Raw genomic sequence first — 23,537 nt, 5'->3', positions numbered from 1 at the left:
ACGTTGATTACGTCATCACGTATGCGCCGTTACGTGGTCGTCATCGCAAGTGGCTGCTCTCTCACTTGACAGTTTCCTTCTTGTGCGGGTAAGTGCCTTGCTGCGTAGCTTCTATGAATCAACGCAAACACAATGAAATATGTTTTGTTTTTAAACGCCCGTGATTATTTCGTCGTGTCTGTTTGAAAATGGCGTAAACTCGTTAACCAAATGCTGCACTGACGCTTCGTTAACTTGGAAATTAATGGAGCTTTTTTTTGCACAAGTTAAAAGAGGCTGAAATCTACAAAACAAACCAAGTTAGCAGATCTGCACGGTTGTAGCAAACACTACTAACAGCAGGTGAGGTCGAGCAGCAAATAGTTACTACTATTAGTAGTAATAGTTACTACTGAAGTAGTTAGCTGCTTTGCATGATTAGCCCCATGTTGATTACTGTACGTAGGCATAATATTGCATTGCATTACATCACTTTACCTGACACACAAATTGGCATTATGTGTAATTTTATATTCATGTGTAAGTTAACTTTATGCAGTCTCAAACAGCAATGGAGGTCTGTAACAGCAGCCCAACTCCATCTAGGATTACATCATTGTATTAGCCTACTTGATTGGGAAATATGAGTTCTAAATCTGCAACTAGGGATTTCTTAATCATAGATTAATTAGTAAATCTTAGAGGATAATCAAATATCCATTGTACTGCCCAAATAGACTCTTTTGTATTCCTTACTTTGTGTCTTTGTGTAAACAGGGTTGTAAATCTTGTAAAAGCAGCAATTCCCCATTGAAGAAGCTCAAACATGTTAATAAATGTTTAGCTTTGATTTTTCTCTTAGCATATTTGCATTTTTTTTTTTAGTTAATCATGATTATTTGCTTAATCACCCTGATAATTATGGGTATATCCTCGGTGACAGTGCATAGCTGAAACACTGCAGTCATGTGATTACTTTTTTGCAGAGTCTCCAGCTCAAACTAGGCCAAATCTGTAATGTTTAACTCTGTTCATTACCTACAGGGCAGTTCAACGAGAGGGCCACCATGGTGCTGAACCCTGTCATATCCAAGCTCTCTGGCAAACTGGTTGTGCTGGCAAGTGCCTCCCCAAGGAGACTGGAGATTCTCCGCAATGTGGTATGTTTCCATCTGGTTAAACATAATGTATGTCACCACTGCTCTCTGTGAAAACATGAAATTGGACATTGAAATGAGCTCTGAAAGATGGCCTGTGTCAAATTGATTAAAGAGTGTGGGATTCTATGCTTTTCCATCTGTAAAAAGTGTATTTTAGCATTGTTTTAACAATTTATTCAGCTCATTCAGCTTCCAGCTTTCAGCATTCACCCGCATTTCCTTCAGGAAATGCATTCTCTAGTTGTTTTAAATACACATTGTAAAAAAGAAAAGAAAGAATATTTTAACCCATTACACCTGCACATTGGGAGTCTATATCTTCACTTTAAAGGGAGCAGCTGACATTATTAATTTAATGGATTAAACACATCAGTATGTATGGTGCCACCTCTAAGGTTAACAAACATAGGCTGAAGGAACGATTAAAGGTTTGGTTTTCTTTTTTGTTTTCTTATGTGATAACAGTGATGTCAGTTTAAATTAAAACAATGATGCATTTTTCTCTCTTGCATGTCAGGGCTTACGCTTTGAGGTGGTACCATCCTGGTTTAAAGAAACTCTTGACAAGAGACTTTTCAAAGCACCTCATGAGTATGCAGTTGAGACAGCCAAACAGAAAGCCCTGGAGGTGGCCAGGAGGATGCCCTTTGTGAGTTACACTCCTTTTTAATATCGTGGTATACCAATCATTTTTGCTGAAGAATAACATATTCATGATGTATTATGTCTTAATTTGCTTTAGAAACACTTGAAAACTCCAGACATAGTAATTGGAGCAGACACTATTGTGGTAAGTGAACGGAACAAAATATCACAGCAAATTTGCAGTTTACTGTATGTGATGTAAACTTATTGTCCTTTTTTTTTTTTTCCAGACTGTGGATGGCATGATTCTGGAGAAGCCCGTGGACAAACAAGACGCTTACAGGATGCTGTCAAGGTCAGACTCATTTACGTACTTACTTCTCTCTTCTGCCATCCCAGTGTCTCACTTGTCTTTTCTTCCTCTTCCAGCTTAAGTGGAAAAGAGCATAGTGTCTACACTGGTGTAGCAATTGTCCTTTGCCATGAGAAAGAAAGTGAGTCACATCTGACTAATTGTTATTTGTACAGATCACTTCCATAGAAATTGTATAATGGGGATTTTTATTTTGAGGCTTTACTAGCCTGATGTGGTCATTCTGTCAGTGGACACATTTTATTTCTGAACTTCCCTGACCTGCAGACGAAGAAGTGGATTACCAGCTGATTGACTTCTACGAAGAAACAAAGGTGAAGTTTGCTGATCTCTCAGAAGATATGCTGTGGGAGTACATCAATAGTGGTGAACCCATGTGAGTATAAACTTGTGAACCTTCACATATGTAATAGCTATTGATTTCACATAGTGTGTAGTAACCTCATTCATTGGAGGCGGCTTCACTGGGCGTTCGTGAACCTTTTGCTTTTTGGACTTTGATGCCTGAATTTTGTTCCACTTGTGTTTGTCTTGTCCTGTTTGATAGGGATTGTGTCAGCAAGAAATAAAATCCTGACTCAGGTCAGCGAGAGTTTATGGGCTGACCGACTTATTATTAGACATACAAACCCCGTGCACAAGTGTGCTGTTGTTTTTGTATCATTTTTAGTGCACATGTTGCTGTGTCAGTAAAATGTGTTTGTGTGTTTCTGTGTGTGTGTGTGTGTGTGTTAGGGACAAAGCTGGTGGGTATGGTATCCAGGCTCTGGGAGGCATGCTGGTGGAGTACGTCCACGGAGACTTCCTCAATGTTGTGGGTTTTCCGCTCAACCACTTCTGCAAACAGCTGAACCTTATTTACAACAGCGATGCCTCATCTTCTGACCAGGAAAGCGCCTCTGTCCATGTGAGCCACAACGGCACACACACCGCCTCGGGGTCCACTCCGCCTCCACCCGACCTGCCAGCTCAGTCCAGCCACAGCCCCAGCTCTTCAACCAAACACAACTCCTCACCCAGCCGCAGACCGAACAGCCCGTCTGCCAGTCAAACACACCCCACCAATGACAGCCCTGTCCATAAGGTCAGTATTTCTCACCCTATTAACACAATTCGTTAATACGTTTTTGTTTATAATTATTTACAAGAAACAATCTGTTCCTATAGGTGAAAAGGAAAGGCAGTGAAAGTGAACTGGGTGAGAGTTCGTGGATGTTGGTCAACAGCTTGTCTAAACATACAGAAAACAAAAAGGCTGAAATCCGAGTCTCTGAGAATGCAACATTACCGGTGCTCCCCAGCAGAGGGCAGGCCATGGAGCTCAATGTGACGGAGCAGGAGGACAGCGAACCTAAAGAAGAGGACTTGCAACGAATCACTGAGCTAATGGATGGCTTCAAAGCCTCAAAGGTAATTGCTAATGAATAATAAATACATTAAGCTTTTAACATCTTCCATTGTTGTAGTTAACTGTAGCAGATGTAATGAAGTGCATCGTTCATCTTAAAAGAGTAGTTTGACATTTCCGGTCGTATTTTTTTCTTGCAGAGAGTTAGATCATAAAATCTAAATAAATCAACCTCATCTGTCTTTTTAATGTGAAGATAAAGCCAGTTTAACCTAATTGAAACAGAAAGACTGGAAACAATAAAAAACAACCAGCCTGACTAGCAAATGAAAAACTCATGTGGTTTTTTAGTGTGTATAAAACTCACTAATGAGCACGTAATTTTGTGCTCATTTAAATATCTGGTGCAAAACGATAAGATGCGGTTTTTACAAGCCACCTATTGCTCAGGTGTAGAGACTTCCTGTAATCTGTGCTGGTTGCCAGGCGACCACAAGGATAAGAAAGAAGAAGAAATAAACAAACAAATCCAGTGTGTTAAGTAGTGAGATTTAGAAGTGCTGGTTAATATTCAGCAGACAGAGTGGTAAAAATGTTAAAGTCTATTGAGTTGGTCTGTTCCTTTAACTATAATTCATTGTTATGGGACTGTAAAAGAGGACATGTTACTATGTTGCTGTTCCAGTTTACTATGATCTGACAGCAGCAGATGCATATCACATGCAACGTCCACATAACTGAAACCACATATTCTCTTCTGTATCTACTCTGCTTTCTTTCAGGCGCTGTTTACTGCATCCGAGTTGTGTGTGTTTGACCTGCTGCAGAGCAGACCAGGGCTGGACGCAGCACAGGTGGCCCAGGAGATCAAAGCCTCCGTGAAAGGGACTGAATGCCTGTTGGAGGCTTGTGTGTCTCTGGGACTGTTGAAGAGCAAAGAGAAAAGTTAGTCTCAAGCTCTCAAGCCTGTTGATAATTACACAATAAGCACTCTCTCTTGCTTAAAAGTGATCGGTCCATTTGATATTCATCCTCTTACATGTGTAATGTCATCTTCACTAATAGCGGGCCAAAAGCCTGTGTACGAGAACACAGATCTGGCGATGCGTTATCTGCGGACAGACGCACCTTTGTCACTGCGTGGATACATCCAGCACTGCAACAACACAATATGGCCTCTTTTCTCCCACCTTGAGAGCGCTGTGCGTGAGGGTACCCACCAGCATGAGAAGGCCTTTGGCAAGAAATCTAAAGATGTGTTTAAGGTGATTATCTTCAAGTTTAGCCTCAGACTATTATAACCCAGACAAATTAAAAATGTCTCACAGGTGCAATTTTCTATTCCTCTCTGTCGTCCATCTGTGTTTAAAGGATGCGTACTACAACAGTCAGGAAGTGAAACTGAGATTCATGAAGGCCATGCACAACATTGCCAAAGTTACTGGAAAAGCTGTGGCAACAGCTTTTGACCTCTCCAGTTACAAAGTCGCCTGTGACCTCGGAGGTACAGTAAGGAGGAAGTGTCAAAGGTTAAATTTGGGTGGTGAGTGCTTGAAGAATAAAGCAGTTTTCTCATTGTTTGTTTTTCCCCCTCAAGGATGCACTGGTGCCATGGCCTACGAGTTTACTAAAGCCCATCCTGGGTTGTCTGTGACAGTTTTTGACCTACCTGCTGTTGTTGAGATGAGTGAGCATTTCCAACCGATGCAGAAAGACAACCGGGTGTCATTTGAAGCAGGTCTGTTTGTTCATCAACACCAAAAACAGTGTTTGACCATTAATATTTATGTGTAACACTGACTTAATTAACTCATTCTGTTTTACAAAAGTGACTGTCCCTCTCCCTCAAAATCTCTGACTTTTTTGTTGCTTTTTGAACAGGAGACTTCTTTGAAGATGAGCTGCCCAAAGCAGACTTGTACATCCTGGCGAGAATTCTTCACGACTGGCCCGATGAGAAGGTGCATGTTCTGCTGGGGAAAATCGCGAATGCATGTGCACCAGGTAAAACTGTTCAAGCTTTAACATCAAGTTGACTACATGTTTTTTTTCAGTTCAAGTTCATACAAACCTAGAATGAGGCTTTAAATCATGTGTAGTTTCTCATTTCTACATAGGATTAGCAGATTAGTTTTACTTCTAGGTTCCCACGTTCTGGTTAAAATCAATTGCTGTTTTGGTGAGGCTGTAATTGGACTGCTGCAGCAACCTGTTATTGCCAGTGCTCAACTGATATCAAACTGAAAGTGATAGCACTATTGTGTAATACAGAACAACTTTTTTATAAAAAGCTGCTTAGTTCAAAGCCAAGCCAAAACACCAGAACCATGATGGTATTTACTTTAAATGTATTATTAAATGCATGGTGATGAGGGAACACAAACAAACACTATTGCTCTCTAAAACTGTACATCTGCATACATATCATGCACTTGCACCATGCTGCCAGGATGTGGACTTCTGCTAAGTGAGATCTTCCTGGATGAAGACAGAGGGGGGCCGAGTCGTGGGCTGCTGCAGGCCCTCAGCATGAGCGTGGGGAGACAGAGGAGTGCGAGTGAATACAGTCTGCTTTTGAAGAGCCACGGTTTCATCACAAGACATGTCAGACATACAAACAACTTCCTGGATGCTATGCTTTGCATCAAAGTGTGAAAGAGAAAAATTCTGAACAACACCTTGCAAATGGCCTTGTAGTGTCTTGTATGTTTTAAAAACCCAATGCCAAGATGAATGTTTGAGTCTGTGGACCAGTGGAATATGCTTTTTGATTTTTGGATCTTGTAAAGATGGACTGAATGAAAAAAAAAACCTCTTATGTCTGAAGTTTTGGACACTAAACAAATTATATTATTGTCTATGTTCTAGTTGCAATTTTATAATTTTGAAAGTCTTGAACAGTCTCTCATGTTGGGCCGTAGGATGTGCAGTGCTCATAGCTGAGACCATGTTGGATGGACAGACGCCCTACTCTGCTCTGCAGTCTCTGAACATGCTCGCCCAGACTGAGGGACAGGAGAGACCAGAGAGCAAGTACGCAGACATGCTGAGCAAACATGGATTTGGGAGCACGCATGTAGTTCACACCAAGAACTTTTTAGATGCTCTTATTGCCATTAAACTGTAGCAAGAAAATCACGCACACACATCCTCATATTCTTCATCCACACTGTTACAACACAAAGTCCTGGTTCAGTTTTAATTTGATCATTAAAGAAAAAAGTACTGGCATCTTTCAATAAAGAATTTTCATGATTAAAAAAAAGAAAAACTCTTAAGTGAAAGTATTGGCTCCAAAATTTGACTGAAACCACTTAAATAGCACCAAACTGTATTGAAGGACATTTGAAGGAACTCATGTTTCATAGTGTTTTAATTTATACATGTGTTATTGGATTATTACCACAGATTCATAAGGATGTAAGGAGCAATTTTATGCATGTAATTTCAACTATTTTACATAATGAGAAGTTTAGTATATAATAATCACATTAAATACATTTTTTAACTTAAGTTATGTGTGTTGTGGTAAAAAATGTGAACCGAGTCCCCCATGGGAGCTTCTGCATATGAAAACTACCAAGTGTTTTATGCAGTTCCACTCAATCGAGCAACCGTGAAGCGGCAAAACTGATCTTTCATAAGATCAGTCTGCTGCTTGTTGATGTTAAAGCATGTGAAGGTTATTTTTAAGATTCTAGCATCTGCAATATCCTGCTTGTGGTGCAGCTACTGACTTGCCATCCGTTGTGCACTTAACTTGGGGCAAATCTGCCTTCAAACTAGTGCCCAACTGATATGGCGCTGATGTCAATATTAGAGAATAAAAAATTCTGATAACAGATATATCAGCCAATTCAATTTGTAAATTTTTTAAAGAAATAAGAAAAATAAAAACAAACAGCTGCTTTTGATCCCTCAAATTTAAATTTAAATTGAAGGCATAACATTTTACTATTTTTAAATACTTGTATCATCAAAGTATATGAACAAATCTAACATTACATCGCAAGCCCCTTTAATATTAAGCTTTTCAAAAAAATCATGTGCAAAAACACAGTAAAGCTCTGCGAAAAATAATCAAAGATGGGATGTCATAAAAGTTACTGACAAAACATGATTTGTAATGCGCCTCTCAGATGTCCTCTAACCATTTTCTTTCCTCCATCATTTTGAATAGCACAAGAACATCATTTATAAGTAAAAACCAAGTCCTATTCCCCGCACATTATTAGTAAAAATATAAATGTTAACATTGGTGTCTATCAGCCCCGACCAACGATATAATTGGTTGGTGCCTAATTCAAAATACTACAGTTTGTCAATCAGTACAGTGATAACAGGCTCACTGTGATATTTATCAACCAGGCCCTCTGAAGTCTGCCTGTGATTTTATGAGACGGCCTATTATCTCTCTTTACCCTGATCGCCAATAGGTCCAGCTAACTGCTCACGAGTATAGCACAACGACATCCTAAAAGACCAAGCAGATGCCTATGTGGCAACAGTGCCAGTTTTATTCACATGTTTTCCGGCCCAGGCACCCAGGCTTTTGGGAAATACAGATCATCTTTGAGGGAGGGGATGACCCAACAATACTGAGTCACTGCTTTTCTTGTAACTTCAGCTCTGCTGCTGCTGCAGTTGATTGTGGATCCCCACAACCCACAAATTTTCTAGGTGGTACACCTGCAGTTGTTCAGATGTGGTCAGAAATCTGTACCACTACAGCTTCCTGTTTCCTTACCACTTAGTACTTGACTACCTTGGCACCAATAATATGTTTAAAGGTAGATAAGCATTTTAGAACTTTGTGTCGTACCTCAAAATTTGTGCAAAATCAATGATAAACTGTCACCAGATGTGAGATTTAATTTGCAGTGTAGATAGTGTGGCTAATATTCTCCCTGGTGATGCATTAGAAAACAAGCTGTCTGGCTTTGGCTGGCGTGCAGATTGCTCAAACACACCCACGCTGTGGTCAGCTGGATGACGGCAGTGGCTGGAGCGTGAGCATCCTGCCTCTTAAACACTCTGAACCGTCATATTAGATGATGCAATGTGGACGCAATGGGGCTCAGATGATTAAAGAAGAAATAACAACATCGGAGCAGTGTTATCATCTAAATAGGATGTCATTTTGCCCCCGGCGGACATGACTTCATGTTTACTTCGACCCTAGAGAAGGCTGGGGGAAGATTGCCAGTGATGAGGCCTTTTATTCATGGAGGCCGCATCAAACAAACTCGGGGGCGTGGGTGGAGCCTTCTCCTTGATCTTGAATGATGGCCACTTTCCACTGATGACCCTCAATCTCCCATCATTACAAACTGCTGTAGCTCCCATAACCATGCTAGTACTATTAAAGCTCCAACCTACTCCTTATTTGCTCTGTTTGACCATGTTTCCAAAGCTGACAGCTGAGAGCTGCTTATTGCACATGCAGCTCGCATCCTTAGTGATATTTGATATTCTGGACATGAGACCCAAATATTTATTTCGCAGTTGAAAGCCTTGCACGGTCCTTTGTTTTTCTTGCTATGTCAGTAAATGTCCTCAAGATGGCACCACAACCCTGCAGATCTGCCCTTGAAAACTTGGCGAGAGGCAAAGATCCTGTTTTGTTTAACTGTCTAATTCTTTCCAGTGGTAGCAGCAGCTTGTGTGCTACGGTGAGCCGAACACTGAATTGCAGTGAGCTATCAGAATTAAGATTTATGTCGCTAACTTTGCTAATTAATTTCTAATTCATGTGTGTGATTAAGATAGCCTTGTAATGCAGAGAAGCACATGACACCTTTTTACAAACACATCTATTGAATTTCAGTGCATAGGCAGCAGATAGAGCAGCCAGGCAGCTGATGGGAACATGGGAATATCCACAGCCAGGATAAATAGCTGTTATTCCTTGTGACACTGAAAGTGTATCCGGATTACTCTTCATTTTGGATCCCTCTCTAAGTATTTTCCTAGAAGGGTAATAAGGGTGGTCATGTTATTCATGGCTATTTTCTTGTCAGTCTGGGCTCAGGCTCTGCGCGACATCTAACTGATTTCCATTACTCACATTTTATTCTTTCGATGGGGAGAGACAGAGGAGGGTTATTCTGAAGTTCAAATATGACAGCGAGTGTAAATCACATAAGGTTTGTGTTATTATGATTGCATCAAAACACTATACATTGCAGGACTTTCCCTGCCACACACTGGTTTTGAAAGGCTGCGTTGACTCACTTCTTCATACACATTGCATTACCCCTCAGCTCTTTTTTAAAAACATATAAGTGACACCAAATGGTTGTGTAAGGTTGGAAACACAGACGAGCATCACAAATCAAATAGCAAGAATTGCATGCTCCCTGAAAAACATGATGAAGCATTTCCATGAAAGGATTTGCATATCCTTTTCGCTGCCAGTGTCCCAGCTGCACCCGCTCACCCTCAACATGCCTCAACTTTTGTGTACGAGCATCAACAGCAAAGAGACTGCGAGGCTTTCTAATGAAAACCATTCAAGTCAATCAAGTTTACCAGAGACCAAAGGCCAGTGTAATTTGGGAAAATTGCTGAAACTCCAAAGTAATCTTCTGTAATGTGATCTTGCCTATTGAACACTGGCTGTACTGTACGTGTCGGATAAGAGCTCAGTCATTTTCTTCAAATGCAGTCTTGACAAGCAGCATGGATAGCCACCTGCAAGTAATCATCATTCTAGTGTTAAGTGCTTTGATATTAAAATGACTGATTTAAGACCATTTGCTGCTAGTAGATAGCGATTTGAAAACACTTCCATATGTTGATAGGGAGGATAAGCCGAGTTTGTGAACTGGGAGAAGTGCATGTTGTGTTTACTGTTGTAGAAAAGCCAGTGAGAACTCAACGTGGTCTACTCTCAAGCTTTTTTACTTTTCAGATGCGTAAGCAGCCTAAACTTTCAACAAGAACATTGCAATCAAAGTCCATTAAATAATAATGAGTGCAAAGCTTCATGAGGTTTAGTATGTTAATTGCTACATAATGTAAACTTGTGCCTCTTTGAATTTTCATGCAACTGCCAAGATAACCACTTGGGGGCAACGTTGACTAAAGAAATCATCAGCGCAGAAACTGATTTTTATTTCACGTTTTATTGTTTGTTGACACTTTTATCAAAGTGACAGCAGAGGACAGACAATTTCACTGCTGACTTATTTGAAATTTTGCAAATATCCATGTCAAACTTTTAGTGTTATCTTAGTTGAAAAATAAATACTAGCCTATTGCTGTTTATACCAAAAGCCTCTTTGTGACTTCGGGAAGTATACACAGAATCCAAATGGTTGCATGCAGAATAACAAACAGTCTCTAATCAGTCAGTTTTCTGAATTGCCTCTCAAAACTGAACTCATGCTTGGGCACCTGTTTCAAAGAACAGGCTTGTTTATCAAAGTCCTCCTCTGTCAACAAACAGAATAAGCGCGATGATGGCTGGCTCCTCAACCCACATCTGATTTCAGCAAATGTGCAATTGTTCAAAGTGAGTTGTGCTTCATTGATTTGTTTCAAGGCAGAGGAAAAATAACCTCAGGGCTTCTACCAGTTAGAAATAACAATGGAGTCCTTCTCTGCTGTTTGTAGTTTTTTTTTTTTTTTTGGCCTGACATCAGTAGTCCTACATGGAGGGATTTTCACTGCGGATTTAACTGCTGGTTGGGACTGAATAAGAAAGTACTTTCCACTGGAGATAGTCAATTTTTGCGTAATAGATAGCCATTATAAATGATATATTATAATTGATTTCAAGTTTCAGGTTTTTTGATTTGTCACATAGCCTGCAAAATGTTTTCCCTCTGTCCTCTCTTGCTCTTTAGTGCCTCATATGTTTCTTGATTCGTGGACTTGAGATGATTTAAAGTAATAGTTTGACACTTAGCCTAAGGAAATACACTTATTTGCCTGTTTCTTCCCAATAGCTTTAAGAGAAGATTTTTCCACTCTGGTGTCTGTAGAAGAAGTATGGAGCTGGAGCAAGGAAACAATTAGACATCTTAACTTAGTGCAAAGGAAAACAGAAACTTTTGTTTTACAGGGTGCTATGTGTTGCTATTGGTGTTTACAGTCCTGTTGGGTAAAAAAACAGGTCAACTGTCTACACTCTTTATGCTTAGCTGAGATAAGATAGACAGTCTTTACTGCTTTGTGCAGTAAGTATGGAGCTGGATCAATGACACGATTAGATCAGCATAGCTTTGCTTAACTTTGCACAAAGAAAAAAAAAGTTTTAGTTGCAGGCCTACATGCTGTTTTGTTTTGCTGTCGCTGGTTTTGATGTTTACATTTCTATGTAGCTATGTGCAGAAGAAACCAGATACAACAAATGACAAATTGGCCTGTTAGTTGTAAAGGATACTGTAGCATCATTTTGAAAAACAGGCTCTTTCCCTTTGTTTACATTCTTTATGCTGAGATAAACTGGTGGTCTGTACAATAAGTAGCCTATATGGAGCTGGAGGGAGGAGATGAGATGATTAACTTAATTTAGTGTAGCGTACAGTAGCTTAGCACAAAGAAACATCGAAACCTTTACTTTTACAAGGTTTTGTGTGTTGCAGTCAATGTACATTTCTGTTACTGTAGCGTACTGTGTGTAAAACAAACCACAATACAACATAAGTTGCAAAATAGCTAGTAAGCTTTTTGCAGTTGGCAAAATCTTGAGCATTTGAAAGACCCCGGGGTAAGTGTTTTCTATAACACTATTTATGCTAAGCTATTAGTCTCAGCGTTACCTGCAAACCTACAGTGCAGAAATATAACTGTCAAACTTGTGATTTAAAAAAAAAAAAGGTACGCTATAGGAATAAGTCTTTGGACTCTCTCTGTCTCTTAACTTTTATTCCTACTAGTCCCTGGGGTACACGTGGGCATTAGCAATGAAACAGTGAAACAGTGAACCCACCACCTTTTGAGCTCAGAATCAGAGCCCATTTGGCACCTGCTAAAAGCCAACATGAGCCTCATTAACATATGGAAATATTTGTTGCGGTCAAATACGAGAGTCCGTTTCCCCTTCCTGTCTCCATGTGATGTGTGAGGTGTCACTCAGAGATACAGTAGGGGAGGAGACTCTATGTGCTGAAATGTTTGGTGACAGGGCTTTCATCCGACCCACTGAGGGCTCTTTGTTGTTATTTTGGGATCTCTCATGGGTGCAGTCTGAGAGAGCAGCAGACAGACTGGGTCTCATCACTGCACACACACATACACGCAGATATGCACATGCACATGCACACACTAACAGACACCTGATATACAAAAAAAAGAAAAGTAGTGACATGCTCACTGCCATGTCAGTCAAATTAGAGGTTTTCCGGAGGTTAGAAAAATCATAAATTCTCACCAATTAACAAATATTTTGAAATAATTTGTTCCACTTGTTCGAACATAATTTGAGTCTAGAAAGAAAAAATGAGACTTGATTAAACAAAATTACCCATCACAAGTCAAAATTGTTAGATAAGTCAACATTTTTGACCCAGTATCCCATATTTTTTGAACTTCTCACGAGCATTTTTATTTTCATCATATGTAACTTTTAATCTTTTTTGGTGGAACTAGACTTCCATGCATCTGGGCTTCATTTTTCATCTTTTGCAGTTGTGAAAGTCTTTGATTTAGAGACTTAAGTGAACATGTTCTTGTGTTGCTTTGATGTGAGTTATTTTTCTTTTCTTTTTTTTGTGAGTTAAAGGCTCAGTTCACCCAAATAACAAGTACTAGTTTTCAAATCAAATTTTTAATGTAATCTGAAACCATACAGATAAACATACAGATTAGCAGTCCGACAGATGTGATGTGTAAAAGTTTCCAGGCTAATTTGCTGCTCAAGTCTTTGTTTCAGCCTTCGAGGTTAAGGTTTATCTTTAGTGGCATCCAGCCACTTTTAAATTCTTTAATCCGCTAAGATTTTGAGATATCTTGATTATTAACAGGCATATTCGTGCTAAGTTTTCATTGTAAGTATTTTATGTGATTTTAATGAATTATGCATTTATCCAGACTAAGTAGAATGTAATTTCTGGAAAGGTAAATCGATTTCCTTTCCAGTTTGTTTCGGGTTTTTTTTTTTTATAGCGTTTTATTGGCAGATTTGTGGCACATTACAACAAAATAATCTGCATGGCTAGACCCCACTAAGATAAGTGACCAATCATGTATTTTGTAATTGAGCTGAACTGACCCTTTAAAACCCATTACAGTACTCGCCAGTGCTGCTTCATCGTTCTTCATTTGAAAATTACAGCGCATGAATGAAAATGAAAGTCTCCAGTTAACAGTGTAAGTCTATTTGATTTCACATTCAAACAGCAACAACCATCGTAACCTCTGACAGTGTAAGATGCAAAACAAATGTTTAGCCTATCAATGGTGCGCACCGATAAGATATTTATGGGGTTGACAAAGTTGTCTTTGTGTCTGTCTTGTTGTCTGTTATCACGAGTTGAAGGTGCTTCTGCAGTGGCCTCTGACACAGATCACAGACGGCTGCTGTTTAAAACAAGTGAGAAGATATATTCCTCTCACTGTGCGATGTTGACCCTTGCTCTTAACCCCCTCCAGCAGCAGTTCATCCTCCAAACAATAACAATCAATTCCCTCCACATCTGACAGAGCCGAAGAACAACTTATAAATGATATGCATCTCCTGCTGGTCCCATGGCAACCGCTTTGACTTTATTGTTGCGTTTCTTTGATCCCGCCAAGCTTTGATTCATTTCTCTTTCACCCTTTTAGCTAAACATATCATGTGAATTTGGAGCTTTGTTCCTGACAGGCCCCGTCTTACCTCGCTCTCTCCACAGGCTCCTGACGCCTCCCAGAGGAGCCGCGGAGGAGGAGAGGAATTCCACTGGATTCAAAGACTTCTCTGGGTTTCTTTTGACTCTTCCGTCTGCCTTGCCTTCCCCTGCTCTTCATGTTGACCTGTTCCTCGTGATCCCCTGCCAAACCATCTTCCTGGCCCTGGGGGACTGGGCCCTTATGTGCACAGGCGTATGCACACATGGGTGCGTGGAGGTGTTGCAGTGTCCCGTTCAAGACAAGTTCCAGTGGTAGGTTCCTCCCGCATGTCCAGGCCTTTTGATTGAATGAATGAGGAGAATGAACTTGGCCTGATTCACTGGGCGTTTTTCATCGGGGGTTTTGTTGACAAAGCTGTAGATAAGTTGCCAGGTTTCTAACAAACTGCAGCCTTGTGTGTATTCTTATAGCTTCCACAGAGGAATTCAACTCAGGCAGTTTGACATGATTTGATTTTAAGACTCATCTTCAAAAGGGTGGGACATTATTTCCAAAGGACTCTCTCCCCAAATGAGAACGTAATGAAAAATGAAAAGTGTATGTTTTCCCAGTACCATCTGGTTTCAATCATGGCAATATCCTAAACATGACCAGTTTCTTGAATCAGCTACCCTCCGCTTGCCTCCCAGACGTAAGGCACTCATTATTCCAGTCAGGCCTCTCCGACAGCTACACAAAGTCGAACGTTTGCACCAGTAAAGTCCAAGTAGAAGTCGGCTTCTCTCACATTGACTCCATAATCACTTTGCTATAGCTGTTTTAACCATTACAATGCGGTTCATAATGGTCCAACGTTTTTATTGTGGCCTGTGATTTATTACGAAAGAAAGTCTTAAAGTGTTGATCAACACTGTCAGAGAAAGATTAAACTATTCCAGCTTTTCCTGCTCAACTCAATTCATGCATCTTAAGATTGGACTCACTCATCACATTTAAAACTGGGCATAATTAAGCTAATTACTCACAGAAAATGACACAGAGCAAGAATACAGAGAATCTACCTTAAGTTCGGGTGGATGTAATGTTGGTGCTGTATATTTAAAGTTATGTTTCCTAGGGTTGAGTCTGCTTGTGCATGTGCTTGCATATCTTTATATTGACAAGCAGTGGCCAGACGGGAGGAGACACATCGGTTAAAGGCATTAAACACATGCAACACGACCCCCAGGCCTCCAACCAATTTATAGGAAATATAGCCCTTCAAACATCAATATATCATTTTATTAAATTAATTGCATGGCATAATAAGCATGAAGGAATTAAACTACTGTATGGTCCATATGACAGCTTTCCTTTGTCTGGTGCCAGATGTGCTATTAAATTAGACCCACATTTCCCATAAACTTCACCACTGCAAAGAGGGTGTTGTCACTCGTTAGAAGCTTTAAGGAGCAGCTCCAGCTCTTAGACCAGGCCTTGTTTTCTTGCAGTTACCTTTATCACAGCTTGTTGTGCTCAACATTTTGTCACGTATAGAGCTTTACTGTATGCAGCTCTAGTCAAATCACATTTAAATACATCCTTTTATAAAGCCACTCTCTTGTGACTGTTGATTCAAATCTTCACTCTGACACAACAGGTGCAGATGTGTTTTGGGGTTTTTGTGTTTGAGTAGAAAACAGGTCTGCACAACTTGCCCAAGTGTTTTTACTAATGAAATAATGAATTATTAACTCATCTTGGAGGTGGGCGGAGCTGAATTGAGGATTACATTATAAAAATAAACTCATCAAACTGCATGGACCAATAAGAACCATCCAGGTATAAATTGTCCCGCCCAGACAGGTGCAGCAGAGCTAACAGCAGATGTGAGTCGGGCAGTCGGGCTGAACAGCTGAGTCGTGCTTTAACTGAGGGGATACATGTGGCCTTAAAAGCAAACAAGAACCATCCATTTAACAGACGCACTCAATCACTCTGGGAATGCGCTGTTGCATGACGCAGTGCAGCAGCTCTTATGGCACGAGTGCAACATAAGTCTAAGGAGCATTTGTGACACTGATGGGGAGTTATGGGGAAAATGCTGCGCTCCTATATCCTCTGTGGACCATGTAGCGTATAAATATGTTTTAGGTTTTTCTTTAGAAAGTGCCTTTTCAAAATAAGACATAGTTAAGATAAATTAGTGACCACTTTTTCTCTATGCTCTTCTTTTCCCCTCACGATTGAGAATATAATATATAATAAGTCAACTTGAACTTTACGTGAACAAATTCATACAGATTTCACCCATTACAGTATGTTTCCTGTTTGTGTACTATGCATATAAATGTATATATTTGTATTTTATACCGGAATGTGGGTCAATCAGTATTTTCCTTCCATACCAAATACCTGGCTCACTTTAACTGGTTGCTCTCCCTTTTTCTTTGACCACTTTCCTTACTTTGGCAGATAGTTAGAATAGTATGACCAGGAATATATTATGGTTCATTAACTGCTTTACCCTCAATGACAACCATGTGTGTAATGCAACACATCTCAAAGACATTTCTACACATTGTAATTTAGAAGAATAGAGAGAAAAGTTGTTGAATTCATTGGGAATGTTGCTTCAGTGACGACTAAGCTGAAATTCAAACACTGGCCAATATTATAAAACAGGTTTTTGATATGATGCCCACCTCTAATTGGACGGGAAGGGGAAGAAAGAAAACCGTTCGGGTGAAAGACTGAGGAGACTCGAGAGCCAAAACACAAGAGCAACTGCATCAAAACACATTGACAGAAGTTATTTTTAACAAACATAAACCTGCTCTGTTACTGTAGTAGTCTGATAAACAACTTGTTGGATGCTGGGCTTTGTAATGATTTACAGTTCTTCAGAGCGGCAGGCAACATCAAAATGAAGTCTTTCACCATCCTCAATAATCTCATCACACCTGATTCTAATAACCCTGAACGCTATTAGTCAAATTGGAACGTCAATACTGACTTCGCCCCCTCAGCACTGTTGTTGTAATATGTGTTTTCACCAATGGAGGGCAGTATGGCTATGATGACAAGCATCATCACAAAGGCTGGAACCCCTAAATAAAGCTCGGGTTCAACACCTTCAGATGCTGGTGTGCAGGAGGGGGGAGGGAGCCGGGGAGGAGTAGTGCATGATATATACTCAACATGGTGAATTTTCTACCTTGTGTCATTTAGATGTGACACTTTAACTTGTAAGTTAAGTCCTTGTGATTATAACTGATGAACGACAAGAGAGGGAAATGTTAGATTAAGTACAAAAAAGAGGAAAAACATTTTGTGTTTATTGCCATATGATGTTGCAATCAAGTTTCTTTTTTCTTTTATAATGACGTGTATTTACTGTATCTGTTAACTGCTTCACTATCAGCTCAAAAGTTCCCCCATTTACCTCATACTGTACAACACCCTCCCACAGTAACTGATTTTCAATTATACTAGATGCAACTTTCTTATTATAATGTTGATGGATCACTAATGTCAAAGAAAATAATTTTACAGATTGAAACGTAGCCATTTGTCCATTCATTTGTTTTACATCATCAGAACATTTTTTTCAACAGCTCATTTAGTTATTTTCTACTGTTTCTCTCTTTTTTTTTTTTACTTTGTACAACTATTCTGCCTCTGGAAATAAACATCACCGATGTTTTCCTGGTAATCAATGTTTAATCTTTGTGTGTGTGTTTCAAGCAGTCTTTGAAGAGCAGCAGTCGGAGCCTGGGGATGTTTTGGGGTGAGCTACGCCCGGACGTCAGACGGCACCTGAGAGCGAACCTCAAACCCGGAGGTAAGACCCACAACATGACCTCTGCAGTCAGAGCCAAGACACAAAGAAACAGAGACTTATGCAGAGATTACTAAGAGACACAAAGAGGAACTTGCCTGGCCTCTGTGCGCGCCATTGTGCTGGAGTCATTTTCTTAATTGCGTTTCATGTAGTCGGTGATTTAGAAATGGGTTTTGACTGTATTAATTCTGGTTGTCAGCTCCACTCCTCTGTGTGCAGTGATGTTTATATCCTCATGAAGCTTTTGTTTAATCATCACTTTTTTCGCATCCAACAAAGTTCTCAATTTAGTTTCCTTCCTCGATTACTAATTTCACCTTAAAATAGCACTATGGCTCCTCTCCTCGTGCACACTCGCGCTGTTAATGCTGCACCTCTTCTTCTGTATTTCTCTGAAGAGCTACAGCAAACAGCTGCCTGATTAATAAGTTAAGTCCTCTAAATATGGCTCAGAGTCATGTATCTTTAAAAACTACTTAATAATGGTAATCAAGATTATCAACAACATACCAATTACATCTTTACACTTTCCTCTCTTAATTATGTATAGTTCTCCTTCACCGTGGATAAAAGGGCTGCTTTCTCGGTCTCAGGTGGATTGTTCATCTTAAGTGTTTATGATGGTGTATTTGTATCACAGCTAAGCTACACTCCCTTAAAGTGGCAGTGAGCTAAAAGGGGCCTGCGCCTCTTCTGTGTGCGAATCAACCACAATGGAGAGGTTCCTATGTTTTATTTATTGATATGTTTTAGTGGGGGAAGACCTAGCATTCATTATCATAAAGGCCTCTAGACATCAAGTCGCGCACACACACAAAAGAGCCAGCCATTTCACAGTCGCACACGCGCACAGATCAACACGAGAGGAGCAGGCCGCTTTGCTGTAGCGACTCCTCGCCAGCAACCATTGGTAGCTTCAGTGACAGAAGCTGACAGTGTCAAAGTATCTTTGTCTCTCGCACATAAACTGTCCCTGAAGCTGTCGCTGTGAGAAAGATGTAAAACACAGGCTTTTTTTTTTCTCTTCATGGGGGGAAGTTGTTTTCATTCCCCCCCTTCTAGTTTTTTTTTTTTTTTTTTAAATATGTCATATCTTTTCTGTCAGGGCCCTGGGGCGCCTGGTAGTGCTCATGGTAGTGGAGGAGGAGTGTAAGCATCCGCAAACCCAGCGGAGTCTGACCATATTGTACCTGCACTCATCTTTATCGCGCCTATTTTGTCAAAAGCTCAAAGCCATACATTTCAGACAGCTGTGTTGTCATGTGATCAGTGTGAGCATGAATCTTCATCCGTGTGCGCGCGCGCGTGTGTGTAAAGGAAGACAGACAGTAGGAGCAGATGTGGGGAAAAAGTCAGTAAAAACTCAATATGAACCCTGCAGAGGCCTTCCTCTCTCTGTTCAATTATTTAGAGTCAAAGAAAAGAGGTAAGAGTAACATATTTCCTCAGAAGCCACTGTGTTCGGCGGGAATGAATAACATATTTATCTAGTCTCATCTTTGCCAAATAGCCGGAAATGGAAACAAATACCTTCAATTGGATTCTTGGCTCTGGTGTTTTCCTTGAGCTGCTGCTGTGTGTACTCGTGCAGTCATATTGAAAAATTCCTCAGGACCAAAAAATTACGGAAGTGCTGACAAGCAGGATTTCTCATGGTATCTAGATGTACACTTGGCAGTTTCAGGCAAAGCTTATCTGCTCCCGTCTCATGTGATGGGAGAGAGAGAAAAATAGAGAGAGAGAGAGCAAAATGCAGGAGAAAGTGCCCACCTATTTAATTTGATTAGAGATTAGAGGAGGAAAAGAGTCACATTTCCTCCCTGGCACGTCTCTACTTGGCGCACTCTGACACCTGATTTTATAAAGAGATGTCACAGCCAAGCACCATGGTAATGCCTGTAATTACTCTGAACTCAAATAAATAAATAAATTTGCTTTTCTTTGTGAGAGTCTGACAGGTTTTCCAACATCCTCGACTGGAGAAATTGCAGTGTGTGTGTTTGTGTGAGTGTGTGCATGTGTGTGGCGTGTACCTTCTTTCTGTGTGCGTCTGTGTGTTTAGAAGTGTGTCTTTGTGTGGGTGTGTGCTTGTGTTTACATATAGTGAGGCACTTGTAAAGGAGAAATTCAGACAGGATGAAATTTTGACAGCTACAGTATAGCTTGTTTTCCCCTCTCTTCTTTTTATGACTGTGATAATCTGCGCTCAGCCGCGCGCTGAAGGCAAACCTTCGTTTGAGACTGATAAGGTTCGAGGTGCAGCTTTGTAAATAATAAGGTTAGAGTTTCTACACAGTTGCTAGTGCCGCGGCTGATCTCGCTCCTATTAGTGACAATTGGCTGTGACCTCACCTGCTCAGCCATGCTGTCATCACTGAGGGTGTATCTACAGCAGCAGCAGCAGGCGATTAGATCATCCACTCTGGTCATAGAAGGAGACATCCAGACAAACGTTGCTCTGCTGAACCAAAGGAGGTCTGATGCATGTTGTCATGGAGGCTGGCTCCCTGACTTTTGATATTGTTCAACTGCAAGAAATGGTTTCATATTCTCTTTTTATGGAAAAAAAACCCAGACTCTCAAAAGCTCTCAAAGCAGCCATCCTGTTCACACATGCCGCACAGGTGTGCACTTGCACTGCCAACATGGCTACTGTATGTGGCCCTTCGCTGGTCGGCAACACAAAGGGCCTTTCTCACAAAGCTCAACTGAAAGGTGTTTCAATATAGCTTAATTAAAATGTATGAGATAAATATGTAATTATAACTTTATTATTGTTTTGAATGTTATTCCACTTTCTAGCCCCCTTTTGACGCTCAACAATAGTCTGTTGTTTTGAATAACCTTCATGTGTGGCACGGTACAGCCCTGTCACATGAGATAGCATACACTACATGAGAGAACTGATCTTATATATTGGTGTTACGTAACACTGTTATTTCCATAAAAGTTTATATCATAAGCGTTATATTGTGATACAACTAAACTGTCAGTATTAATGTTAGTCTAGCTAAGTAAAACAATCAATCGTTGCTTTTATAATTTATGTCAGATTAGATATTCCAAATGAATCTGTCTCAGCAGTTTGTTTGTTTGTTTTTAGCTCTTTCCATAATTTGTAGTATTTTATCCATTCATCCATTACCTCCATTGCTTCTACTTGGAGCGACACAGATGTTTAGCCATTACTTAAAGCTGTTAAAATAAAACCTTTAGCTGTACTCTTTCTCCACCTCTATTTGTCTCTTTGAGCTGTAGCCTGTCTATTATATTTACAACAATTTCAACTTCCCTGCTATTTTGCTATCTAAAACTAGTTTTATTGTTCTTTTCATGCTCTTATTCATGCTCTCATGTGGTGTCCGGGTGTTAGCCTCCAGCTGACTCATTTTTGAATTAATTTCAAAAGCAAAAAAACACATTTAAAATATTATGAATAAACCTTTTTTTAATATTAATTTACATAAACTCCTGACTGCTGAAGTCCCCCCTGGGGCACCAGTATCACCACATTGTAACTGCCCTGTGTAGGCTACCTAATAAACTGGTCACTCAGTGTCTATATCCATGCATCCATTATAAGATGCTGATTTGACATGATATGAAGCTGCGGGAGAGTTATTGTGGCAGGACTTGTCTAAAGAGCTTCTTTAAAGTATTCTAAGTTATTATTATAACAGCGTTCATATCATGTAAAAGACTCTTGTGAATGTTTGCTTTGACAGAGAAAGAAAAATAACTTTGCTTCCCTGTGGTGCTTGTTGTTAGGGCTACTGTTTTATTGATGGGAACTCACCAGGAAGGAAGCTGAATTTTGAAAGGATCAGTTCTGTAAAGAGGACGTGGATCAGGGTGGAGAGCAGATAATTACAGAAACATCCTAAACTCAATCGCAGTCCACCTTCCTCCCTCACCTTCCCCCTCTCCCATTGCTCTGACTGAGAGAGTCATGCTGATATTCAAGGCCTTCGCCAGCCTCCGTCCTCCTGCTCCTCCGGTCAGCGAGTGTCAATCAGCGGCTCCTCGTACAGCCTGCCAACAAATTATCCTCACGCTCACAATGACTCTATATCCCATGAGCCCCTCTGTACGCCACAGCAGTGCCAGGCAGTCACACCTCTGTGGTGAAGCAGATGTTCAGGATGCTCTTTACTGCCATGATCAGGGATTCACATGTACAAACTGAAACTAGCCCTTTTTCCCTGACGAAGCCCTACCATATAAATTATAGATGGTGAAACAATCTTTAAACATGTTCATTAAAGACAACGCTTTCTTTAAAAAAAATCAGCTCATAAATATTTCTTTCAAGCAAATCTCAATACAACCCTCCCCTCCCCTCCCCTTTATGTATTCTCTTTTCCCAGTCAACTGGTACGTGTGCGTGGAAAGAGAGAGACAGTGCATCAGCAACCTTGACTAGAGAGAAGCAGGAGTCACATGCGTGACTGGATCGACTTCGCCTGTGATGGCTGTTAGCTAGCTTTCCTCCAGAAGCCGAGCTGCCTGCCTGCCTGCCTGCCTGCCTGCTTGCTGATGTGCTATTACTCGCTCTGGAAGAGATGCTTGTGTGGAGGATGACACATTATTATCCTTTAATCTCGGTCTCAGCTTGTTGAGCATCAAATTGAAATATCCTGAACAGATGTAAAAACACATGTGAGCCTGGGCGCACAAGCTGTGCTGCGCTTTGTTTCATCTATCCGTGATGTGAGCCTTAAGGAGAAGCTTTTTAAAATTTCATCACTATTCAAAAGGATAATTAATACGTACCCCCAGGCTTTGATTATGCGATACCCAGTGTGTAGTGCTGGTGTTGCCATAATGAGCCACTCATCAGTGCTCTGCCTGTACCTCCCCAACAAACATACAGTTTGCATAAGGTACTTAAGATTCTGCTAAGGTACCACCATGCCTGTGCGTGCGTGTTTGTGTGTGTGCTTACATGTGTATGCACCTGCGTAAATTTATATGTAAGTGCTTGTGTGTGAGTGTGTGTGTGTGTGTGTGAGAGAGAGTATGGGAGGTGTGAGTACCCTTCTAATTTGCAGTACAATGCTATAGGTTAGATCACGCCGGTTGTTACAGTTTGTTTACAAGTGGACCCCTGTCAGATTGTCAGCAGAGAACGGGGGGCTTTCTATAAAGCCTGCCTGTGCCCACACCTACACACACTCCCTCCCTCCCATGCACACACACACAAACACACTCATACTCTCTCTCCATCCACCTCATTCCAAGCCTAAAAGCTTGGCAAGGAGATGGTGGTTGTCAGTGAGTGGGTGCTGAGGTGCTGCTGCAGCAAGATGGACAGGCAGTGGAGGACTGACAGGCCATGGAATACGAAGGGGAATATTGGGAGTTCACACATAATGAGACCTGTCAATTTGAATGCCTCAAGGCTAAGCAGTGAGCAGGCCGTTGCTGACGACCGAGGCAGCCATTTCTCCTCAGGAAAAATATTTCAGGGTAATCTCTCACCCTTGACCC

At 40.7% G+C, this 23,537-nt stretch overlaps 1 protein-coding gene and 1 long non-coding RNA gene across 5 annotated transcripts in view; both read left to right on the top strand.

The window, feature by feature from the left end:
- Positions 1 to 31: 31 nt before the first annotated feature.
- Positions 32 to 6,958, top strand: asmtl (acetylserotonin O-methyltransferase-like). Of its 4 annotated transcripts, none has more exons than XM_085766364.1 (15): positions 32 to 88; positions 1,024 to 1,139; positions 1,657 to 1,788; positions 1,882 to 1,929; positions 2,015 to 2,079; positions 2,154 to 2,218; positions 2,365 to 2,473; positions 2,833 to 3,181; positions 3,265 to 3,507; positions 4,228 to 4,390; positions 4,511 to 4,710; positions 4,817 to 4,949; positions 5,043 to 5,183; positions 5,327 to 5,449; positions 5,895 to 6,958. In XM_085766364.1, exons 2-15 carry the CDS (start codon positions 1,047 to 1,049, stop codon positions 6,098 to 6,100), a joined length of 2,070 nt encoding a protein of 689 aa, XP_085622490.1. In that variant the 5' UTR covers positions 32 to 88; positions 1,024 to 1,046; the 3' UTR covers positions 6,101 to 6,958. The 4 variants fall into 4 exon arrangements, with proteins under 4 accessions (XP_085622490.1, XP_085622491.1, XP_085622492.1 ...); XM_085766365.1 differs by lacking the exon at positions 32 to 88 and adding an exon at positions 324 to 342; XM_085766366.1 differs by lacking the exon at positions 32 to 88 and having other exon boundaries at positions 941 to 1,139; positions 6,367 to 6,958.
- Positions 6,959 to 13,912: 6,954 nt separating this feature from the next.
- Positions 13,913 to 23,537, top strand: part of LOC146965206 (uncharacterized) — a 55,548-nt gene continuing 45,923 nt past the window's right edge. The window contains exons 1-2 of the long non-coding RNA XR_015034669.1: positions 13,913 to 14,535; positions 17,954 to 18,047. This is a non-coding gene — a long non-coding RNA (uncharacterized LOC146965206). The remainder of the gene's footprint in view (positions 14,536 to 17,953; positions 18,048 to 23,537) is intronic.

Source organism: Trachurus japonicus, chromosome 21 (genome assembly GCF_045865225.1).
Source record: "Trachurus japonicus isolate A0001 chromosome 21, Traja_1.0".
In the NCBI taxonomy this organism is placed as follows: domain Eukaryota; kingdom Metazoa; phylum Chordata; class Actinopteri; order Carangiformes; family Carangidae; genus Trachurus; species Trachurus japonicus.
This window is presented reverse-complemented; position numbering and strand designations above follow the sequence as displayed.

Bases quoted from the DNA above. Each gene is read 5' to 3' on its own strand.
- asmtl (XM_085766364.1), top strand. From the start codon at position 1,047: ATGGTGCTGAACCCTGTCATATCCAAGCTCTCTGGCAAACTGGTTGTG. The intron at 1,140-1,656 runs GTATGTTTCCAT...CTTGCATGTCAG, and splicing joins TGGAGATTCTCCGCAATGTG to GGCTTACGCTTTGAGGTGGT. The intron at 4,391-4,510 runs GTTAGTCTCAAG...CTTCACTAATAG, and splicing joins GTTGAAGAGCAAAGAGAAAA to CGGGCCAAAAGCCTGTGTAC.